This window comes from Aquila chrysaetos, chromosome 2 (assembly GCF_900496995.4).
Source record: "Aquila chrysaetos chrysaetos chromosome 2, bAquChr1.4, whole genome shotgun sequence".
NCBI classification, from domain to species: domain Eukaryota; kingdom Metazoa; phylum Chordata; class Aves; order Accipitriformes; family Accipitridae; genus Aquila; species Aquila chrysaetos.
In genome coordinates this window covers 18888076-18907475 of record NC_044005.1, presented here as the reverse complement: position 1 = coordinate 18907475, position 19400 = coordinate 18888076, and the positions used below count along the sequence as shown (strand labels likewise).

The window sequence follows — 19400 nt, the reverse complement described above, 5'->3', positions numbered from 1 at the left end:
TTAAGTCCGCTCCCCCCGCCCAGACACCCAAGGGGAGGGGGAGGGGGAGGGGAGGGTACGTGCGCGTTGCCATGGGTGCCGGAGGAGCACCCAGAAAGTTGCGGGAGAGGGGCGGGGAGAAGGGGGCCGGGCCGGGCGCTCCGTGGAGTGGCCGCCCGCCCGCCGGGGCTGACTGGCCGCTCGGCGCTGCGCTGAGAGCCCGGGGGCCAGCTACTCCCGCGGCGGCGGCTGTTCCGCCCACCTGCCGCTGGCGGCGGCGGCGGGAGGGCGGGAGGGAGGGAGAAAGGGATAAACTTCAAACTTGGCCGGGGCGGGCAGTGAGCCGCATGGGTGCCGCCGTCCCTCGGTGCTGACTGGCAGCCCGTGGCACGCTGCGGGGCGGCCGCTGACAGAGGAGCGCGGGGCGCCGCCGCGCCGCTTCCTCCGCCGCCGGCCATGGTGCGTGTGGGGCGCGGGGCTCAGCCCGGGCCCTGAGAGCGACGCCTGGCCCTCCCCCCCTCTCCGGTCTGCCGCCGCCGTCCTCCCCGCGCCCCCGCCCGCCTCCACCTGCCTCTGCTTCGCCGCTGCCGACCTGAGGCGTTAGGCATCGGCTTCTCTCCGCGCTGCAGCCCGCCCGACATGGAGCCGTCTGCGGGAAGCCACCGGGAGTGATCCCCGCTTTCCGACCGACCTGCTGGCCGCCCCCTCGGCGCCCGCGCTTGCTCCCATGGAGCCGGACGAGACGCCGCTCGCCCGCCCGAAGACCATGCTGCTTATGCTGAGGAAAGTTCGCAAGAGGCGGGAGATGCTGCTGCAGCAGCTGGGCTTCATCTGCGCCATCCTCTTCTTCGTCTGGTGCATGTCCAGCCTGCTCTCCAGACTGGGTGAGTGGCTGCGGCGGCGGGACCGGCGGGGCCGGGAGGGCGGCTGGAGCGGCCCGGGGGCTGCCGCCCCGCGGGCAGCCGGGGGTCGGCGGGGTCAAGCGTCCGCGGCTGTTCCCCTTTTGAGTTTCTCAGTGGAAATACCCCAGCGGGCTGGCGAGGCGGGGGAGCAGCGCGGGTTCCTCCGGAGAAACCCCCGTGCCGAGCAGGTGCGTGGCCGCAGCCGCGGGGAAAGGAGGCAGCGGCGTCGCTGGCGCCCCGTGGGCGAGGGCTTCCCAGCACCGAGCCCGCCGTGCCTCTCGGAGGGCTTCGGGTCGGGAATCGCGGGGCAGCGGCGTGCCTGGGAAGGGCCCTGAAGTAGGTTCCCCCTGCCGCTGCATCAGAGCTGAATCCTCTCCAGCCGCTTGTGGTCCCTTCTGCAACTTCGGGCCACCTTTCATTTTTATCCTTTAGGCTGTAAACCTCCATCAGCTACAACTGCTTCTTTGCTCCATCTTCCCCCCCCCCCCCCCCCCCCCCCCCCCCGCCCCAGTGTGGATTTGACAGAAAATTCTGTATTTTAGGCAAGGAACAGCGCTAATCTCATGTTTTATAGAGAGAGTCTGTTGCATTCTTTGTGCAAGTGCCATGTTGGTAAACTGATGCATTTATAATTAACTCTATCATTCCCATTCCTTGTTTGTTTTGTTGCTTTTTTTTTTTTTTCCCCCCCACCTGCTGGCACAGTTTGAGCTGTAAGTGTGCAGCTTCAGGCCCTCTTCTTGCAACATGCTTTGCATCCCTCAGATATGAAGTCTAAGGTTGCTGGGACAGCACATGGGTCTGGGTAGGACTGCCAACAATCCTTGGGTATTTAAGAACAAAATCAAATTAAGCCCAGATCCTATGTTCATGTTTAATATAAGAAAACAAGATTTCAGCAGAATTAGGATGGGTCATCTGCTTAAATTAAAGCTGAAGTTAAAATGTGTGCTTTAGGGAAGAAAAATCTGATGGAACTTGTCATACTTTCTAATGGTCTTGTGCTCAAATTATTGCCTGGGTTGTTTGAAATATATCTAGGATGGCAACAACCTATCCATGTAAGAATTCAGTGTCTTAGACCATATTAGCATATTGCTCATCTTAGGACTTTAAACTTTTTTTTTAATTGTGGTTTTAGAGGTAAACTGTTGCTTGCTTTCTTTAGAACTGTTTGTCATGCCTATGCTTTTTTTTTTTCTTCCTTGCACCAGTTACTTATTTTCATAAACTTACTGGTTTGTGAAAGCAAGTAATTTGGATATGATTATGTTTACATAGTTTGAGGGGGGGGGGGGGGTTGTTGCAGATAACAGTTTTCCAGAACTTTTTTAGATTTACATGAAAAATGTCATGACTAATGAAAGTTTTTAATCTCCTGGGTTATCAACTAAATCCCTCATAACCTAATTTTTGATGGTATGCTGCATCAGGTAGTTTTTTTCAGCTGGCTAATTACAGTATATTGTATCCATAAACACTGACCATCTGTTCTCTAGGTTTCTTATAATTGTGGCATCAGAATATTTTAGCAAATACTCTAGCCAAACTAACTTCCAAGCTAGATTTTTTTGCAAGAGTCACTGTAACACAAGCACAAACATTACATGATGACTGAATATAAACTCTAAGATCAGCCGCGGAAGAATATTTGTTATTATAATATGTTCATTTGAAATGGATGAGGTTGAGATGGAAGTGATTTAATTAAGAGGTTCTATTCTTCCCTTGATTATTATAATTGCATACCCTGCATTATCACAAGTGCTCCTTCTATACTCTATTCAGCAAGTTCCATTGAGAATGCTTCTGGAATATGAGTTTAGGCAAAAGTTCCATTGACTTCTAAAGAAGTTTGTTTTTTCTTAAGACTTGTGGGGATTCACAGTGCAGTTATTTTCCATTTTCTTTGACAAGTTATGCGGGATTGATATTATCAAGTAAACCCAACATTGAAAAGATCAGCCCTTAGACTCGGAATAAACCAAAATGTAACTGGAACATGTCCATAAGCATTTTTATTTTTTGAGAAATCAGTAACGTAATATGTGCAAGAGCAGATGACTAAATGGAAGTATGATTGTTGCTCATGTCAGCATAGCTGGGCTGGGCTGGTTTCATCTATAGGAATGCTAAGTGTTGAGTTTCACAGGTGCAGGCTTCAGCATTTGTTTGCTGCAGAATATTTTCCCATTGTGGGTCACAGCCAGGTATTCTGATAGCCAGAACATGCTAACAGCTCTGACACTGGACTTTCATAGCTAGTTCCACCCTTTATAGCTAGAGGCACCTAGCATATGTATGTGTTGGCATGTGCCCCAGTCACACCTTGATTTTGCTGGTCTGTCCATGCTCCTCACTAGTGGGGGCATATAGTACAGTTAAGATGATGCAGGAAAGTATCAGTGATAGTGGGCATAAGCTCTTTCTATTTAATACAGGCCGAGAATCAACTATTGGAGACAGACGCGTTTTGTCGGAAATGTGGAGGAATAGAAGGTTGATGGCGTCACCTAACGGGACACATGAAGAAAAGAACTGTACAGAGCCAGGTAAGATGGGAAAACTTTGCGGTGTCTTAGAAGCTCTTGAGATGTATTGCGTAGTGGTGTCATGACCAAGCTGCAGTGATATGTTAGGGTAAATGTAAAAGTGTCAAACTTAAAAAAAAAAAATAAAAAAAAAAAGGCAGGACTGTTCTGTGTAGAAATAGTTTGTTGTGCTATATAATGCCATGACTTTATCTTTCAAAGGTGGAAGTTAATGTTCACGTAGAAGAATGTTTTGGGGTTATGAGACTCATGCTGACAATTTGATTTCTTGATTTGTTTCTTTCGGTGATTATTCCTATCTAACTGATGCTGTGTATATTGCACAGGTAATAAGAGGTGTACTCTTCTTGAAACTATGGGTAGCTAAACATGCAGTGTTTGAGATACCATCTGAGCACAGTAATTTGTGTTCATTACCATTATACATTTAATCACGTTTTCCTTGTTCAATGATGAACTATGTATTCAGAGTAGGAATTTATATTGTGTGGAGGGGGATGGTGAGGTAAGTAATATGGAAACCCTGGAATCCATTTTACTTCAGGGTATCTATCCTGGCCAGGTGATAAGAGTTGATTGAGGGCAGGGATAGATGACGCATTTTAATAGCAGTGTTAGTCCCCAATGCTTTCATCTTCCCATCTGTCTTTCCAGTGTGTATTTCCTTTCTCTCTCTCCTTGCCTTTCTGTGGTTTACGGTGTGTGGGAGACAAGACGTTTTGCCAATGGCACTAGCCAAATTAATTAAAAATTCAGATTTATTTATTTTTTTAAAATATGACTCTTTGATCAGCTCTGATGACAGCAGAGCCTGTGCCTTCTTGCAAACAGTATCCCCAGTTCTCAGATACTGTCAGCCCCAGGCAATAGAAGAGTTTGGAGCAATACCCCTCCTGCCCTGCCCCCCAGTTACATGTCTGTTGTAATGCTGAGGCACCTGTTGATTGAGGATCACTACTGTGCTTATGCACTTCTGAGAGAGGAGTGCAAGAACGTTGCACAAAGTATGTGGGTCCAAAAGCTTTAACTGTATCATCTTGATGTCCAAGAGCTTCTCTGTGCTTCTGTTAAGAACTTTGTGGGTTAGTTTGCTGTTATCTGCATCTGTAACCTTATGATACTGTTGATTTGTCTGTCAAAGTTGTTCACAGACAAGAAAGAAGACAAAAATGACCTTTTGGAAACATGTAATTATTCTTGATGAATATCAGAAAATACTATTCTTTCCCACTCCTCTTCCATTTTTCTCCACATATGTGGATGCATCAGTGTGATCATGTCTGAACACATACTTAGCAGCACACTTGGAGCCAAGCCAACAAAGGCCACAAAATCATAGAAGCTGGATCAGAAAGATGCCCATCGAAGTTCTTGATGGGGATTTCCATTTAGTATGAATAAGAACTTTTTTACAATGATATGATAAAACTGCCACGGGAAAACGTATGCTTATGTGTAAATTGGAATACCAGGAGCAGTGTTGACTTCTCCAGATGTTTAGAACAAACAGCTCAACTCCCTCTATTCCTATAAAATTTTAAGATTAGTTTAAAACCAATTGGAATAAATAAATACAGTCGGGTCATTTTGATGTGCTTTCTGAAATTCAGGTCGTTGAGGTGCACTTCTGTCTGTAACCACAAGAGCTGTACACACGAGAGGCCCAAATATGCCACAGGATGCTGAGGGTTTAAGGAAAATATGAGACTTGCATTAAATTCATGATTTCTAGTCACAGTGCTGGAATTAGCCTTTCTTTTTAAAGGTGTTTCTTCTGTTAGAACACAGATTTACAGATCATATATGTCACATGATTGCAATTACAGCATTTTTTTAGTCACTTCCTGTTATTCTGCAGTTATGTACAGCTTATCTCTGTGTATCTTCTGCAGCTGAAGGGGGGATTTAGATGCTGCAAGAGTGTCTAGATGTAAGATAGCTGCAAATAAAGGGAGCATCTGAAAATACCTGAAATTGATGTTTGTTGAACAGGAATGGGTCTGTAAGAACCCATGACCGTTATTGCTCAGTAATAACTTTTGTGGGTTTGGGGGGGGGGGGGGTGGGGGTGGTTTGCTTCCCTCCCCGCCCCCCCTCATTTTTGTCTGGTTGTCAGAGATTGAGATTTGCCCTGCAATGAGAAGAAGGTACAATGACCTAAAACCTATCAAAAATGAGCAAGTAGCGTAATTCATCAACATGGGAATGTAGCTTGTGTAACCCCATGACTTCATCTGGAGAAGGTAGTCCCAGGAAAGGTCAAGAGACTTGATCAAGATTGCATAGAAAATTGGTGAGAAAGTGTGAATTTTTAGCTGGAATATGTAAGCTTTCAGTCATGTGCTTATCCCAATGTAATGAAAATCTCAGGAATGAGCTGTCAAACCCTTCTAAATGGGTGGATTTTATTTCTGGTCTTTTTTTTTAAATCTTAAGAACAGATAGTTAATATGTATATATGTTGTATGAACACAGTCCTCTCTGTAGGCTCCTTTATGAGAAGTACTTATTCTTACCTATGTCATTTCTGTATATGCCTTAAGCATTAGGGGCCCTGCAAATGCACGGGTGTGTATATGGTATATAGCAGTTTTCTTATGCTATGTGGATGTTTTTCTATGTGTGTTTAGGATACAAGAACTTCATAATACTTTGGGAAATTCAAGTTCTTGCTGAGAGCCTGTTAATCCTTTGTGTCATTGCAGTGCTATGGCTGTGCTCCCTCTTTATTAGCTTCCCACACAAGTCTATGGCTTTACTTCACTTTTCCCAAAGGCTTTCAACAAAGTTAATTTATTTACCACTTCAACCCCTTTTCTTACTTACATGCAAATAAAAAAAAAATCCTCAGTTGTCACAAATTGCATCTGTAGAAGTTTATAAGACCGTGAGATCCTGCAGTTCATGACAGTGGTAAGAAAGGCTCACCCTTGGTAATACATCTTGGGAGGAAAACTCCATAAGCTTCTAGAAGTAATGTTAGAAGCTTGTGGAAGCTGCTGTCTGGTAGAAGCTCACATAGCCTACACTGTCTGAGGTTGTCTCATTTACTAAAGTAGATCATTTTGTATTGGGTTATTCTGGAAACATTGTTAATGCTTGTGGGGCTATGCTATCAGAACAGAAAAAACTTTGAAGTCTTGGCAATGCTGCTTTAAAAAAGAACCCTGAGGGTCTGACAAAGGAGAGGAAAATATGTATGTGCGTATATATATGTATGTGTGTATGTATATATGTATGTATATATAACTAGAGGAGAAAGGTTTTTCTAACATTTGGAGCTTAGAATTAAGATATTCATTAATATCTTAAGAGGTGCTACATGTTTTTTCTGATAGTAACTATTCTGCAGTCTTAAGGAGTTCTAGATACTATCTATCCTGTAACAGCAGCAAAGGAACTGTAGGTCAGCTGCAGGAAGGAGGTGGAGCATTTGTGAGCATCAAGCCAACCTCAGTTCTAGTCTGGACTAAGACCAAATTGTCACCAAAGTTAACGTGGTGTGTAGCATTTTTCCATCAAAGATCCTTCCTGGCTTGAAACTTCCCCTTTGTTGGAAGCTCCTCTGCCATGAAAAGATAAAAGTCTTTATATTGTCCTGGAGCCAGGCTGGAGGGCTTATAGATTGTATGTAGAAGGCTCTGGACTTCAAAAATTTCATGAGAGCCTGGGATTTTTAAGTTATGAATCTTAGGCTTTTTTCATATTGAGTTACTCTCTGGATGGCTGCTGTTGGTATCCCTCTTTGGGGGAAACCAAGCTACCTTTTCTTTATGGGTCTGAAAACTTTTCCTGGGTAAATTCCTGTGGGAGGAGTGGTTGATCTGACCCTCACTTAAAGTAGAGCGATCAGAAAAGGAGAGTAGTTGTCTCTAGCATCTTAACAGATCTCATTAGTTTGCAACCAATTTTTTTGCCTTTTCCAAGCTCTCACTTCCATCTGCCATCAGCTCACTAGCTTGCAGTGCCATCTGCCCAGCAAGTCTGATTTATAGCTTCTCTGCTCCAATGGCTCGCTACTTGTTTCAAAATGTTCCCATGACTCCACGTCCTCCAGAACTCTGAGTAACGTTTCCAGAGCAATTACAAGCTGGGGTGACTGGGTGGTGCGATGTTTCTAACCACGTGACTCCACTGGGTTGTGTTAGGCTGTTAAAGCAACTGATCTGGACTCCTTTCAGTTGTGAATATTTTCAAGTAATCCCTGTATACAGTACAGAGGATATTTAAACTACTTGGCTGTGAATTAGAAATGTATTGGAATATATTTCCATTAGTCTCTGACACTAGTCAGTGAGCTGCCTTAAAATTGAAAGTCTGGGGTTTTCTGTCCAGCGGTTTGTCAACCATGGACAGTTCATGAGCTACACTGATTTTAAATAGCTAGGGATTTGATTCAAGTGTGCTCCTCCTATTGTTATTAGTGGGTAAAGATGAATTGTGGGTTGGGGGAAAGGCAGGGGTTAGCATTTCTTTCTGAGCCATGCTGCCTTTTTACTTTAGAACTGAAAGGCACATTGTAGCAACGCTTTCTGTTCTTGCAGTGAGAGAGAAAGAATCAGTCCTCTACAGTGAAATAAGGTGTGTTTCCCAGTGGCATGTGTATAACTGAGTTCTGGATCAGGATCAAAAGTCATTAAGTCCGTGTATATTTTACACTGTTAGTTATAACCTTGTGGACTGATGTAGGATGTGATACATTGTAGAGAAACTACAAAAATCTTAGACAGTTTTGTTAACATACCATAGAGAGTACAAGAGTCTGTTACTATTTTTACAAAAATCGATGATGGTGTTCTCACTGACTAGAGAAGACAGGACTGACCTTTCAAAGTAATTTTCGAAAAGGATAGAAAAAGCTATTTCTTGTACGTTTGTTGTAAAGACACTACAGGAAGCGTAGATTTCCATCCATTATATTTAACAAATGCAGTACTTAGTTAAATGCATCATTCTCAATATGCTGTATTGATAGATCCTTTTTTTCTAAATCCTTATAGACGCCTTAAGATCATAAACTTTGTGTAATAAATGCTGATCTAGACATACTTTTGTTGCTAGTGGAATATGTCATTTTGTGCTGATGTAAATTCTCTTTAAATAATGTGATAACATGTATTTCTTTTAAACAATGTGCTTGTGATCTTCCCTAGATCAAACTTCCATTTTATAGCATGGATAAATGCCTTAGACCTCCACTTTTAAGGAGTAGGTATTAATAATTTCACTGTAATCCTTTGTTTCATGAACAGTCTGAATTGGTAAGCTCAGCATGACTTGCAGGTTCTCTTACTATGCATTTGTATGGTGCATAGCACAGAAAGACCATGGTCTCGTTGAGGTAATACAGACAATAACTGTGTTATGTTATTTGCAAATATTTCCCACTAGCCTTTTAGTCAGACTTGCTCTCTGCCTTGATGCATAGAAAACGTGCCACTGTTGTATTAGATAGATTTGTCGATAGTGCATACATGTTCATTTAAAGTGTTTCTTTGCTCCAATGTCTTATGACCTCAAAGACCAGGAAATTTACCAGCCTTAAATATCCTGTTCTTGTGTTGGTCTAAAAAGAAATGAAAATGAGGAAAGGTTTAAGAAAAAATTTCTTAGTTGCTTTATGCATATAGTATTCACATAACATATAGATGCAGTGTCCAGCAAACGTGTGTGTGTGTATATGTGCACAGATGCACATATTGATGTAGTGGAAAGACTTACTAACCAGCTAGCATGTAGCTTATTTCTGTAGCCACTTGTCACATGCTTGTGGTGTCTTATTTGTTTTGGGTTGTTCCTCCTCCCTGGTGTCTCTGGACTCACTCTTGTCCCTGTAGATGCTGAGCGGTAAACTTTATTGATTGTGTTCTCACTTGGATGGTTTCTGTTTCCAGGGGGAGATAGATGTGTGACAATTTAAAACCACTTTTAGTGGACTAGTTGAGGGCAAGTGACAAATGTTTAATGGCAAGTTTTTCTTCTGTGGCCCCCAAGGTCTCCTAATCAGAATTCACACCTAGATTTAGGTTGAACTTCTGACACTCTTTGCCTGGCTTATTGATGTGGGTATTAAAAGGGTTGGCAGGTAGATGTCATTGAAGTTAATTGGGAAAAGTTTTTTGTTTATTTTTTTGTGAAGCAGTTTAAGAAATGTGCTTTGTTCAAAGGTAGAATTTAAAAAATAGCCAACCTGTTCTCTGAGCTGTTCATTTTCTAGCAGTGTATTAATACTGGCATCCAAAATAGTAGAAAGAAATGAGACAAACATCTCCCTGTGCTTTGGCTCAACCTGCCAGTAGCATCCCCTGGAGAGCTGAGAACAGAAAACTAACTCCAGGGTAATTTATCCATTTCCCCAGGTCTAGGTGCCAAGTTTGCAGGAAGTATTTTAACACACAGTAAATAAGTGTCTGACTAAAATGCCATTTAGAGATGTAGTAAACAAGGGCAAATGAAACAAAAAGAAATACTACTCAATATATTACTGTATATTCTTAAACATAATAAAAATGTTACTTGATATAATTTTTATTTCATATGACTCAGTTTTATTTACTGTTGGTTTTGGTCCAGGAAGAACACTGTGGATAGGGACTTTTACAAACTACGTCTTTGCTCTGATACCAAGAAGCAGGCTTGAAACAAAAATCAGAATTTCTAAAATGTAGCAACTTCAGAACCAAATTTAACATCTGTGGACACAGGCCCTTACTTTCTTTGAATGGAACAAAACACCCAGGCTGAATGCTCTGGAGTACTAGACTAAGATGTAAAGTTTCCCATATTAGCCCAGCTCTAATATTTAGATGTCTGGTTGCCTGTATTTCGAACTACATTACCTAAACATTTCTCAAATGTTAATGTTGCAATAGTGCAACATCTCTTTTTCTGTGACTGCAGACAACTCAGGCAGACAGAAGCTGTGTAAATTAGTGACCTGAGGTCAAAGAGGAAATATGTGGTAGAACAAAGAATCAAATCCAGATATCTCAGTCCTGATCTAGGCTCCTGCAAAGATGATGTTTGAACAGAAGTTTGGACTAATATGACCTCCTGGGGTTCCATCCAACCTGAGTTTTCCTGTGATCTGGTATGGAAACTGAATGAAATATATTTCACTCAGGACATATTTGAAAACCTGAACTGGCGATTTCAAAACCAAGTTAATGAGACTTGGGCAAGTAGATCTCCATGGTATCGCTGACTGTCTCACACTTAATGTGGGATAGTGTGTGTGTATTTAGATTTGTTCTTCACTAGTATTACCATGCAGATAGACCTTTCTGTGTGGAAATCTGCTCCATTTTCTGCTCAGAAAATTGTGCTGTATAAAGGCCGTGTTTAAATTTACCCATCCTTGTCCATGGCAATTTCATTTTCACTGCTTGCTTTTTACCTTATTGTTTGTGACATGTCACCATGTACTGCAGTTGAGACAGAAAATACTGCTGTCTTGCTTTATATCATGCACAGTTGCTACCACACCTCACTTGACTGTTGTAGGAGGTGGGTTGAAAAGGCATTGTAAATCAGTCTGTGAGCATTAATCCATACCCTTGGGGTCGGTCTAGGACAGAGTCTTTATGAGGTACTGAATTATTTGAGAGATGTTAAAACTGCATTCATTACTTCATCTCCATGCTCTCAGTGTCTCATCAGTCCATAACTTGGGCCACCAATGTGGAGGATTCAGGCAAAACTGGACAAGCACAGAACTGGGCTGTAGGGAAGTAGATTGTGAAAAGCACCTGGAGGTAGAAAATGGTCACCAGAAGCTGCAAGAGGGATAGAGAAACTTGGGATTTGGAATTGGGTGGTAGGAAGACTAAGATTATCCAGTCATGGAGCCTGGAGTTGGAGGATAGGTGAAAGGAACATGATGAGTAAAGGGAGGCTGAATTTGGGTAATGAACGATGGGAGAATCCTGAGCTACAACTCTGTCTCTCTGAATCTCAGTGTTTGTTTGAGGGTCAAAATGACTGATTTAAAAATACACTTAGGCACAGTGTGCAATTTCATTCCAGTAAATTAATTTTAAACTTTGTTCTGCTAATATTTCTAAGGACCCTCATAATTGAATTATTTTTTTCAGAAGTTACAAAATTTTATTACACATATCTATTACTGTATTCATTAATGCCAATGACTTTTTACAGAATAGATGTGGTTATCCACCTAGCAGGCTGAGAATATTCCATGAACCTGCTGACAATTAAACTGGCATCACTCCTGTTCTACAGGAAGGTAAGACCTTCAGGCAATAAAGAGTGATGGTTTCCTTTATTCTTTATGGTTGACAGATGTTGAAGACATTATAGTAGAAAATGTAATAGCCTTAGAAACTGAGTCAAATTCATTCCTGCTGGGACTCTACTGATAAGTTGAAGTACAGCAGAGCAGACACTTCAGGTAGAATGCAAGCTACATGTACATGTGCTCATTCAATTGTTTCCTTTTTTGCAACATTAAATTAACAGTTTAATGTTAATGACAAGTGCTGTGTTAATGATCTTGAGAGAGTGACATTCTCTACCCATAATGGGGAACAGTGGCAAATGTACCTTCCTGCAAGCAAGAAGATAATTTAGACTCTGCCTGTTCAGTTTCCATACATACTTGCTTGTTGGACTATTCTCAGAGATTGCCAAAACCTGATGAATTATTTTTCCCCTGCATATGATGCACTCATTTGTTCAGTGGGTTGAGGGTAATATGACTGGGTCTATTGCACAGAGGTATTTAAACCTTTGAATAGCAAGATGTAAATATTCACAGATGGTGGGAAACATTTAAACTTTGGGAATGGTAAAGTTAAAATGGATGAAATTTATGTTTAGAAGCTCAAAGAGACTGAAATGGGGAAAATAGATTTCCCCCCCATTTACTGTGAATCAGTATGTGCTTTGAATTTTGTGAGTTCCTAGCCCAAAACATAGACTCTCAAAGAGAGAGGCATTTGTTCTTTAGGGCTTCTGGGAGCGTATCCGCGCTGTGTACACTTCCTTAACTCCACTATGTCGTTACAGCTGTGACAGTTTACAGCAGTTGAGGTTCTGCCCTACAGATTTGTTGCTGGATGGTGAGACGCTGTTTCTGGTTTAGTTCTTTGGTGAGAATCTTCTCTCTTTAAAAACTTTTTCATACCTTCATAAAGGTTGCATTCTTTGCCTGATTACATCACCCTTCTTTAAATCCCTCCACAGGATCTGCGCTGAAACTTTGAGATGAGTTTCCAATGTCCATTTGCCTTTTCTTATTTTTATGTAGCCCCTTGCAGATCAGTATGTGAAAGAAACTGTCTGGAATATTATAATTCTCTCCTTTTTTTAATCTCAATTCATAAGCCATGAGTATCATGGTGCTCCCAGGAGATTGGCCAGCTGGGATTGGCTAGACAGGGAAGAAGTCAAAGCTAGCATGTTAATTAGTCCTGTTTCAGTCATGCATAGAGGCTTTGCGAGTTGAGGGTGGAAGGAGAAGAGGAGGGTCCCTATGGAGCTATATCATTGTCTGTCCTTGTTGTGAGATGCAGTGGCAGTCCCTAAGAGCACCTAATGGGAATGGACAAGGAAAAGGAAAAAGAAGACTGAAAAAGGCAAAGTGACTTGCCCAAAGTCTCCAGGGAGAGTCAGTAGCTAAGCTGCATTTTTTTCCCCCCTTAATCATAAATTGTAGCCATACTAAGTTCATTGAGCCTGGAGCTGTTGCTGCTACCACCATGGCCTCTCTGCTCTCCTTCCTGATCAGCTCATAATGACTTGACTCTTTTACTGTGCTTTTTTCATAAGAAATGTAACTTTTCACAGTAAAGATGTTTTTTCCCCGGCCGTATGTTTTTACAAAGCCTAACATGGGGCACCAAGACTAGTTACTAGTATAAATAGGGCAATGATACGCCCAGAACTGCTTCAGTATACTGAATGCTTTTGATTTATGGTGATAGCTAAAGGTTGTCAAGTGAAGTATCCAGCTTGCCTCTAGGAATTAAAGTGGTTACCACTTCCCAGCCAGTTATACCAGATAGCTGAATGCTACATTACAGAGCAATTATCATTTCTCCTTCTCCTTAACTTAGAGGGAGAAGGACTGATGGAGCAATCTTGGAACTTAAAGATCTTTTCAGTTGCTCCCACAAGGGGGTGGGGAGATGCCTGGCTGGCCCATCTGTGGGCCAGCTGCTGTCCACAGAGAATGGAGATGAAAAATTGTGACTAGGGAAGTTGCAGGTCTCTGCTGTGGTGATGGTTCTACCACTGGGGAATGTTTTTTTGGGGGACCACTGTGTGAGAGGGACTGTATAAATACCAACACTCCTTTGCCATACCAGGGATAAAATGAGACCTCTTGTTGCTTGCAGGCTGAAAAAGGAAAGAAAGAAAGAGTTCAGCAGTATTTTCTCATGTGTAAGCAAACCTGTACTTGTGCCTGACTCTAAGGTTTTTTGAGTATTTGGGGTTTTATTATTTCATTGGGGGAGATGGGGGGGTGAGGGGAGGCTTTGTCTGACTTTTGAGTGTGGAACAAATACTTCATATTTGAAGCTAATAAAATATGATTTTTAGTTCCGTATGGGTTTGTTATAGTTATTTGGTTGTCCAGGATTTATTAGTAACATCACCTGATGGGAGAGTTCTTACTTGGAAAGACTATCTGGGATCATCTCCAGAACTGCTTTAATCTGTGGATATTCAGGGCAACTAAGTTTAGTAAGTACTACTTAGGTAATTAAAAGTTGGAGCTAGGCTGCTTTCTCTGCAAGACAACGAACTGGTAAAGGGAAATTAGTCAGCTTGGTTCAATGTTATTTATTTTATGTATAGCACAGAGTCTGGTCCCACCCAACTTAGAGTTTGATTTTCTAATGTGTTATGGAGTTTTGACAGTAGGAACAATATTACTCTTCATGTAGTCTCGGAGATAGCAAAACTAGCACAAAATGCTTATGTTGAAAGGAGTACTTATAACTGTTTATGAAACAATCACGATACCCATTTTGCACTCTGGACTCAAATTTTCTTTAAAGAAAAAATTGCTGAGTGGCTAAAGAATAATTAAGTCTCTGCTAAATAACTACTTGTGAAATTCTCCTAGTAACTATTTCACCAGCTTGTACCCATAGATGTAGGTACAAGACCAATTTGCACATGTAAGAGAAATATTTGAAAAAAGGATAGTTGCTGTGTTCGTACAAGCACTTCAGGATCTTAAAAAGTCCTGTGTTTCTGTAAGCTCAGTGGCTTTTGAAATAGGTCAGATTTGGTGGAATGCATGAAATTACTTGCAGAATCTTTTGGTTTTGTTGGACACTTTCAAAATTCAATATTTCCTCCCCCATTCCAGCTCCTGCATGGTCAAATGCTATACAAATGCCACTAGCATTACTATTCTTCTGGGATGAGATTGCAGATGGGATGGGAATAGTGATACATGTACTATATGCTTCTTAATGAATAAAATTATCATCTTCACAACTAAAATTCTTCCCTTCTATCCAGTAACTGATTCCAAATATTTTGGTCCTACCACATTGCTGACTCCAGACTGGCCTCTTACAGTTGAGCACTGCTGTGCAGCTCTGAGGAGAAGAGATTGCACCTCTGCCAGATACTTCAGCTGTGAGGGTGTCGTGGTTTAACCCCAGCCAGCAACTAAGCACCACACAGCCGCTTGCTCACTCCTCCCCAGCCAATGGGATGGGGGAGAGAGTCAGAGAAAAAAGTAAAACTTGTGGGTTGAGATAAAGGCAGTTTAATAGGACAGAAAGACAGACAATAATAATAATAATATTATGACAATAATAATAAAAGGATTGGAATATACAAAACAAGCGATGCACAATGCAATTGCTCGCTACTTGCCGACCGATGCCGAGTCAGTTCCCGAGCAGTGATCCGCCCCCGTGGCCAACTCCCCCGAGTTTATATACTAGACATGACATCACATGGTATGGAATACACCTTTGGCCAGTTTGGGTCAGCTGCCCTGGCTGTGTCCCCTCCCAACTTCTTGTGCCCCTCCAGCCTTCTTGCTGGCTGGGCATCAGAAGCTGAAAAATCCTTGACTTAGTATAAATGCTACTTAGCAACAACTGAAAACATCAGTGTGTTACCAACATTCTTCTCATCCTAAATCCAAAACATAACACTATACCAGCTACTAGGAAGAAAATGAACTCTATTCCAGCTGCAACCAGGACAGAGGGGAGCACATCTGATGACTTGTGGAAGAGATGAGGACCTCCTGTATCCAAAGTGTAGGGTGGCAAATGGCTATGTTGGACAACATTGGCTGTGTGCCTGTCTGTGCTAAGGTGCTTAGTCCTGTGACATCTCGCTGTGGTCAGGCTGTAGTAGGGGGTGACACCTCCATGACTCTTGAGTGCCTACAGACATGACCCCCAAACTGACATCTTGATCATTATTATAAAAAACAGATTATCATCTGTTTTGTATGGAAAACTAAGTTCAGTCACTGTACTAAGTGGAGAGAGGTTTTTGTTCATCTTGTTTGGAGCTTTTACAACTAAATCTTGCTTCTCTTTTTGTAAGTTACAGATATGTTTGTCTTTTGTTTTAATGACTATTGTAAAGTAGCAGCTGAAGTTTGTGTTCAGTAGTTCTGTGCCTTGACATGAAATGTACAGGGCTGCATAATAACCTTATACACTGATTTTTACTGCAAGAGACCCAGATCCAGTGTTTCAGCATGGCATAGGGACCAGGAAATCCTCAATTCTAGCTGAGCCTGCAGCAGTGACTGCCCTTTGTGATTTTCCCCTATATTCTTTCACGCCACTTTTTTTTTTTTTTCCCAGGGAACAAAAAATTAATTGAACACTAGTGGGGAACCTAGATCCCTTTATCCCTTCTAAAAATATTACCCAGTTAGATTGGGCTCTGAACATGAAAAGCATCTTCATAATAGTAAGCCTTGTTCTCCACAGAGAATGAAGATGATCCTGGCTTTCCCAATAGTAGATCTGCACCTACTTATGTGCCACAGTATAAATTCTGATTTAGAGCGAGTATAAATGTGGTGTAGCTTGTCAGTGAGGCACCTGTTTCTTATCCTCAGATTATTCAGTTCATTGCCCTGATTATTTCTTTTTTTCCTCTGCAAAAATACCTTTGCTCCTTTTCTGCCTGTAAAATTTATCTTTAATATGGGAAAAACAAATGGATTGCTTGTTTTCAAACAGTGTATCAGATTAGGCATTTACAGGAGTAAAAATTCAAAGTTTTACAGTCATTATGTTCCCAATGAATGCATTTATATTCTGCTAGTAAATATATTTGTGTGTTAAGGAAACAACAGTAATTCTTTTACAAGGGTGATTACTAAAAATGATCTTTCTCTTCTTTATGTAAATGGTGTAGCATACCCTTCATTGACTTGCTATTTTAGTTGCATGGTGACTTTATACACTTAATCTTGGAGAGGCAACTTGGATCGTATTATTTAACAGCTACGGATAAAAGCCTCTTGCAATTATGAGATTAACCAGAGTTACACTATGTTTTGATTCTTCCTGAAGTCTGATATGTGAACACATGTGTGCTTTGACTGGACATGTGTTTGACTTCTTTATTTTCTCTCTCTTTTTTTTTTCTCTTTCCTTTTTTCTGTTTGCTTTAGAGAAAAATTCTGTTAGCTGAAGGATTTTTGAAGAATTTAGAAGGCTTAAATTCCATGAGTGTTCCTTCAAATGCTGCTATGAGTCCCAGGCAGCTTTACCACTACAAAATAACAAAAACCAAGAATAGAAATTTGGCTTTATTGGCTGTTGAGCTGTATGGTCTATGTTTTATGAGAAAATAATTCAGATAATTTGATTTTCTTTGAAACAAACTTGGGAAAGGAGTGCGCTTTTTCTCCCTTCTGAGAAAACGTTCTCTCTCCAATGTATGAAGATAGAAACACGTAATTAAAGTTGTGAGAAAAATCATACTGTTGTGAGGTGTTAATTGATGATAAAAATCTCTAAATTTGTTGTTGTTGTTGTTCCTCCCCCTCCCCCCAGCTTACCAAAAGTTAATGCTAACTGTAAAATAGCTCTGGCTTTTTAGAGCATGATGCATCTTTGTAGTTATTTGTTTTTAACTAAAACATTTAACTTTATGATGTGAAATAATTTTATGGGGGAAAATATCTGTTAATTCAGATGCTTGAAAACAGGACCAGGTTGGTTTTCATTAATCAGCACAGGTCATATTTCTTGATGTTGTGTAACAGCTATTGATGTGATGCTAGAATTTAAGTTGAGAAAAAAGCTGATTAGTATAAACCTCCCACATAGCATTGAGGACAGGCTGGAGTGACATCTCAGCTAAAGTGAAATGACCCGCACAAATGGGGTTGCACTTCAGTATTACAGAAATAGTCCTATCTCTCAAAGTTAGTCTAAATGTATGGCTACATTTAGAGGTTTGTACTTACTTACTCTTGGTGTTTGTATTAATTTTTCATTTAATTGACTTTTTTTTTTTTGTCCACTTTTTGGAAACAGACTATGGAATGGAGTTTTACAGCTGAGGTACTAGCACACGAACAGCAGTCCCTGGAGGGGGACGCATTTTTGCCTTGGGACAAAGCTGCCTAGAACTGGGAGTTACAATACACCACACTACCATGCATTCACTTCAGTTTGAAGAGCAGAGTTTTAAGTATACTCATGGTGGATCTAATTCATTATTTCACTTGGCTCACTTCAGCAAACATTCTGACTTAGTACAGCATTTATGCACAACTTTAAAATGAAACCTGTAATTAACCTGAAGTTGAAGTTGTTTGTCTCAAACTGAGACATTTCCAATGCCTTGAGTATCCATCAGAAAGGATCATTCATGGTTCAGCCTGTGTTAAGGCAAAATGCGGACTTAGACTCATGCAGGAATCAAGGTTTTTGTGTGGTTTGGTTTTTTTTTTCCTTTAAAGGAATATTTTAGTGTTGTGGCCCCACTGGCCCTTCCTGAGCCACTGTTTACATCAGTAGGACTTCTCCATACACAGCAAATGCAGCATTGGACTGCTTCATCTAGTGGAAGCTAGGATCTTGCTATTAGTACCTGCATTGGACTGCTTCATCTAGTGGAAGCTAGGATCTTGCTATTAGTACCTGCATTGGACTGCTTCATCTAGTGGAAGCTAGGATCTTGCTATTAGTACCTGCAGATATTAACTGCATGCAGGTTCTCTGATTTACATCAGGGATGATGCACTGTTAAGAAGCACTGCTACTTGAAATGGGGAATGGAGATTTTATATGTCTTTGTCTGTTACATTTACATGATCTGTAAAGCTAGTGTGTGAGCTGACCATCTAATGACCTTTAAAAATGCAGCCTTTGGAGAGATGAAGAAGGATTTGTTAGTTGACAGATTTGTGCTAGCAAGCTCCAGGTTATTTACGGAAGTCTGGAATTTTGTGTTCTTGGATTTAAAGAATACTATGTAATTCAGATCAAAGGCAAAGTATTAAAATCTTAATTCCACTGAGAGAAATATCCTTTATTTTGGCATTGTCAGAGACACCATTCTTAATTCACGTTACTAATGCACCTTATAAAAGAGAAGAAATTTAAAGTTTTCTCTTAATTTATTGTGAAACCATTTTTCTTTCACAGCAGGACTGCGTAGCTGTCTGTGAAGCTTATTCGTAATTTTAAATAGTGAAATTCTGTTCTGATATTAAATCATACAAAATCACAGAGTTTGCTGTTAGGTGTTTATATTTCCTCCACTAATTATATAGCAAAAACATTGACATGCTCAATTTTATTGTTAAAGTACTGAGATATCCCTGTGTCATTAAAATGGTTAGAGAGTGTATAGATAAGTAGGAGGAAGGAAGGGAACGAGCTACGGGAAAGGACATTTCAAAACTGTTATTGTTGCTGTTCAAGAAGAGTGTTTAAATCAGTACAGATGGAAGATGTTAAACTGGGTTCCTGTGGACTTTTACAACTAA

At 41.1% G+C, this 19400-nt stretch overlaps 1 protein-coding gene across 2 annotated transcripts in view; it reads left to right on the top strand.

The window, feature by feature from the left end:
• Positions 1–231: 231 nt before the first annotated feature.
• SLC24A4 (solute carrier family 24 member 4) overlaps positions 232–19400 on the top strand; it is a 98421-nt gene continuing 79252 nt past the window's right edge. The window contains exons 1-2 of one of the 2 annotated variants that reach the window (XM_030042365.2): positions 232–863; positions 3323–3433. In XM_030042365.2, the coding sequence (XP_029898225.1) occupies positions 707–863; positions 3323–3433 (268 nt within the window). In that variant the 5' untranslated portion in view covers positions 232–706. The remainder of the gene's footprint in view (positions 864–3322; positions 3434–19400) is intronic. The other variant, XM_030042375.2, reaches the window with a different exon arrangement.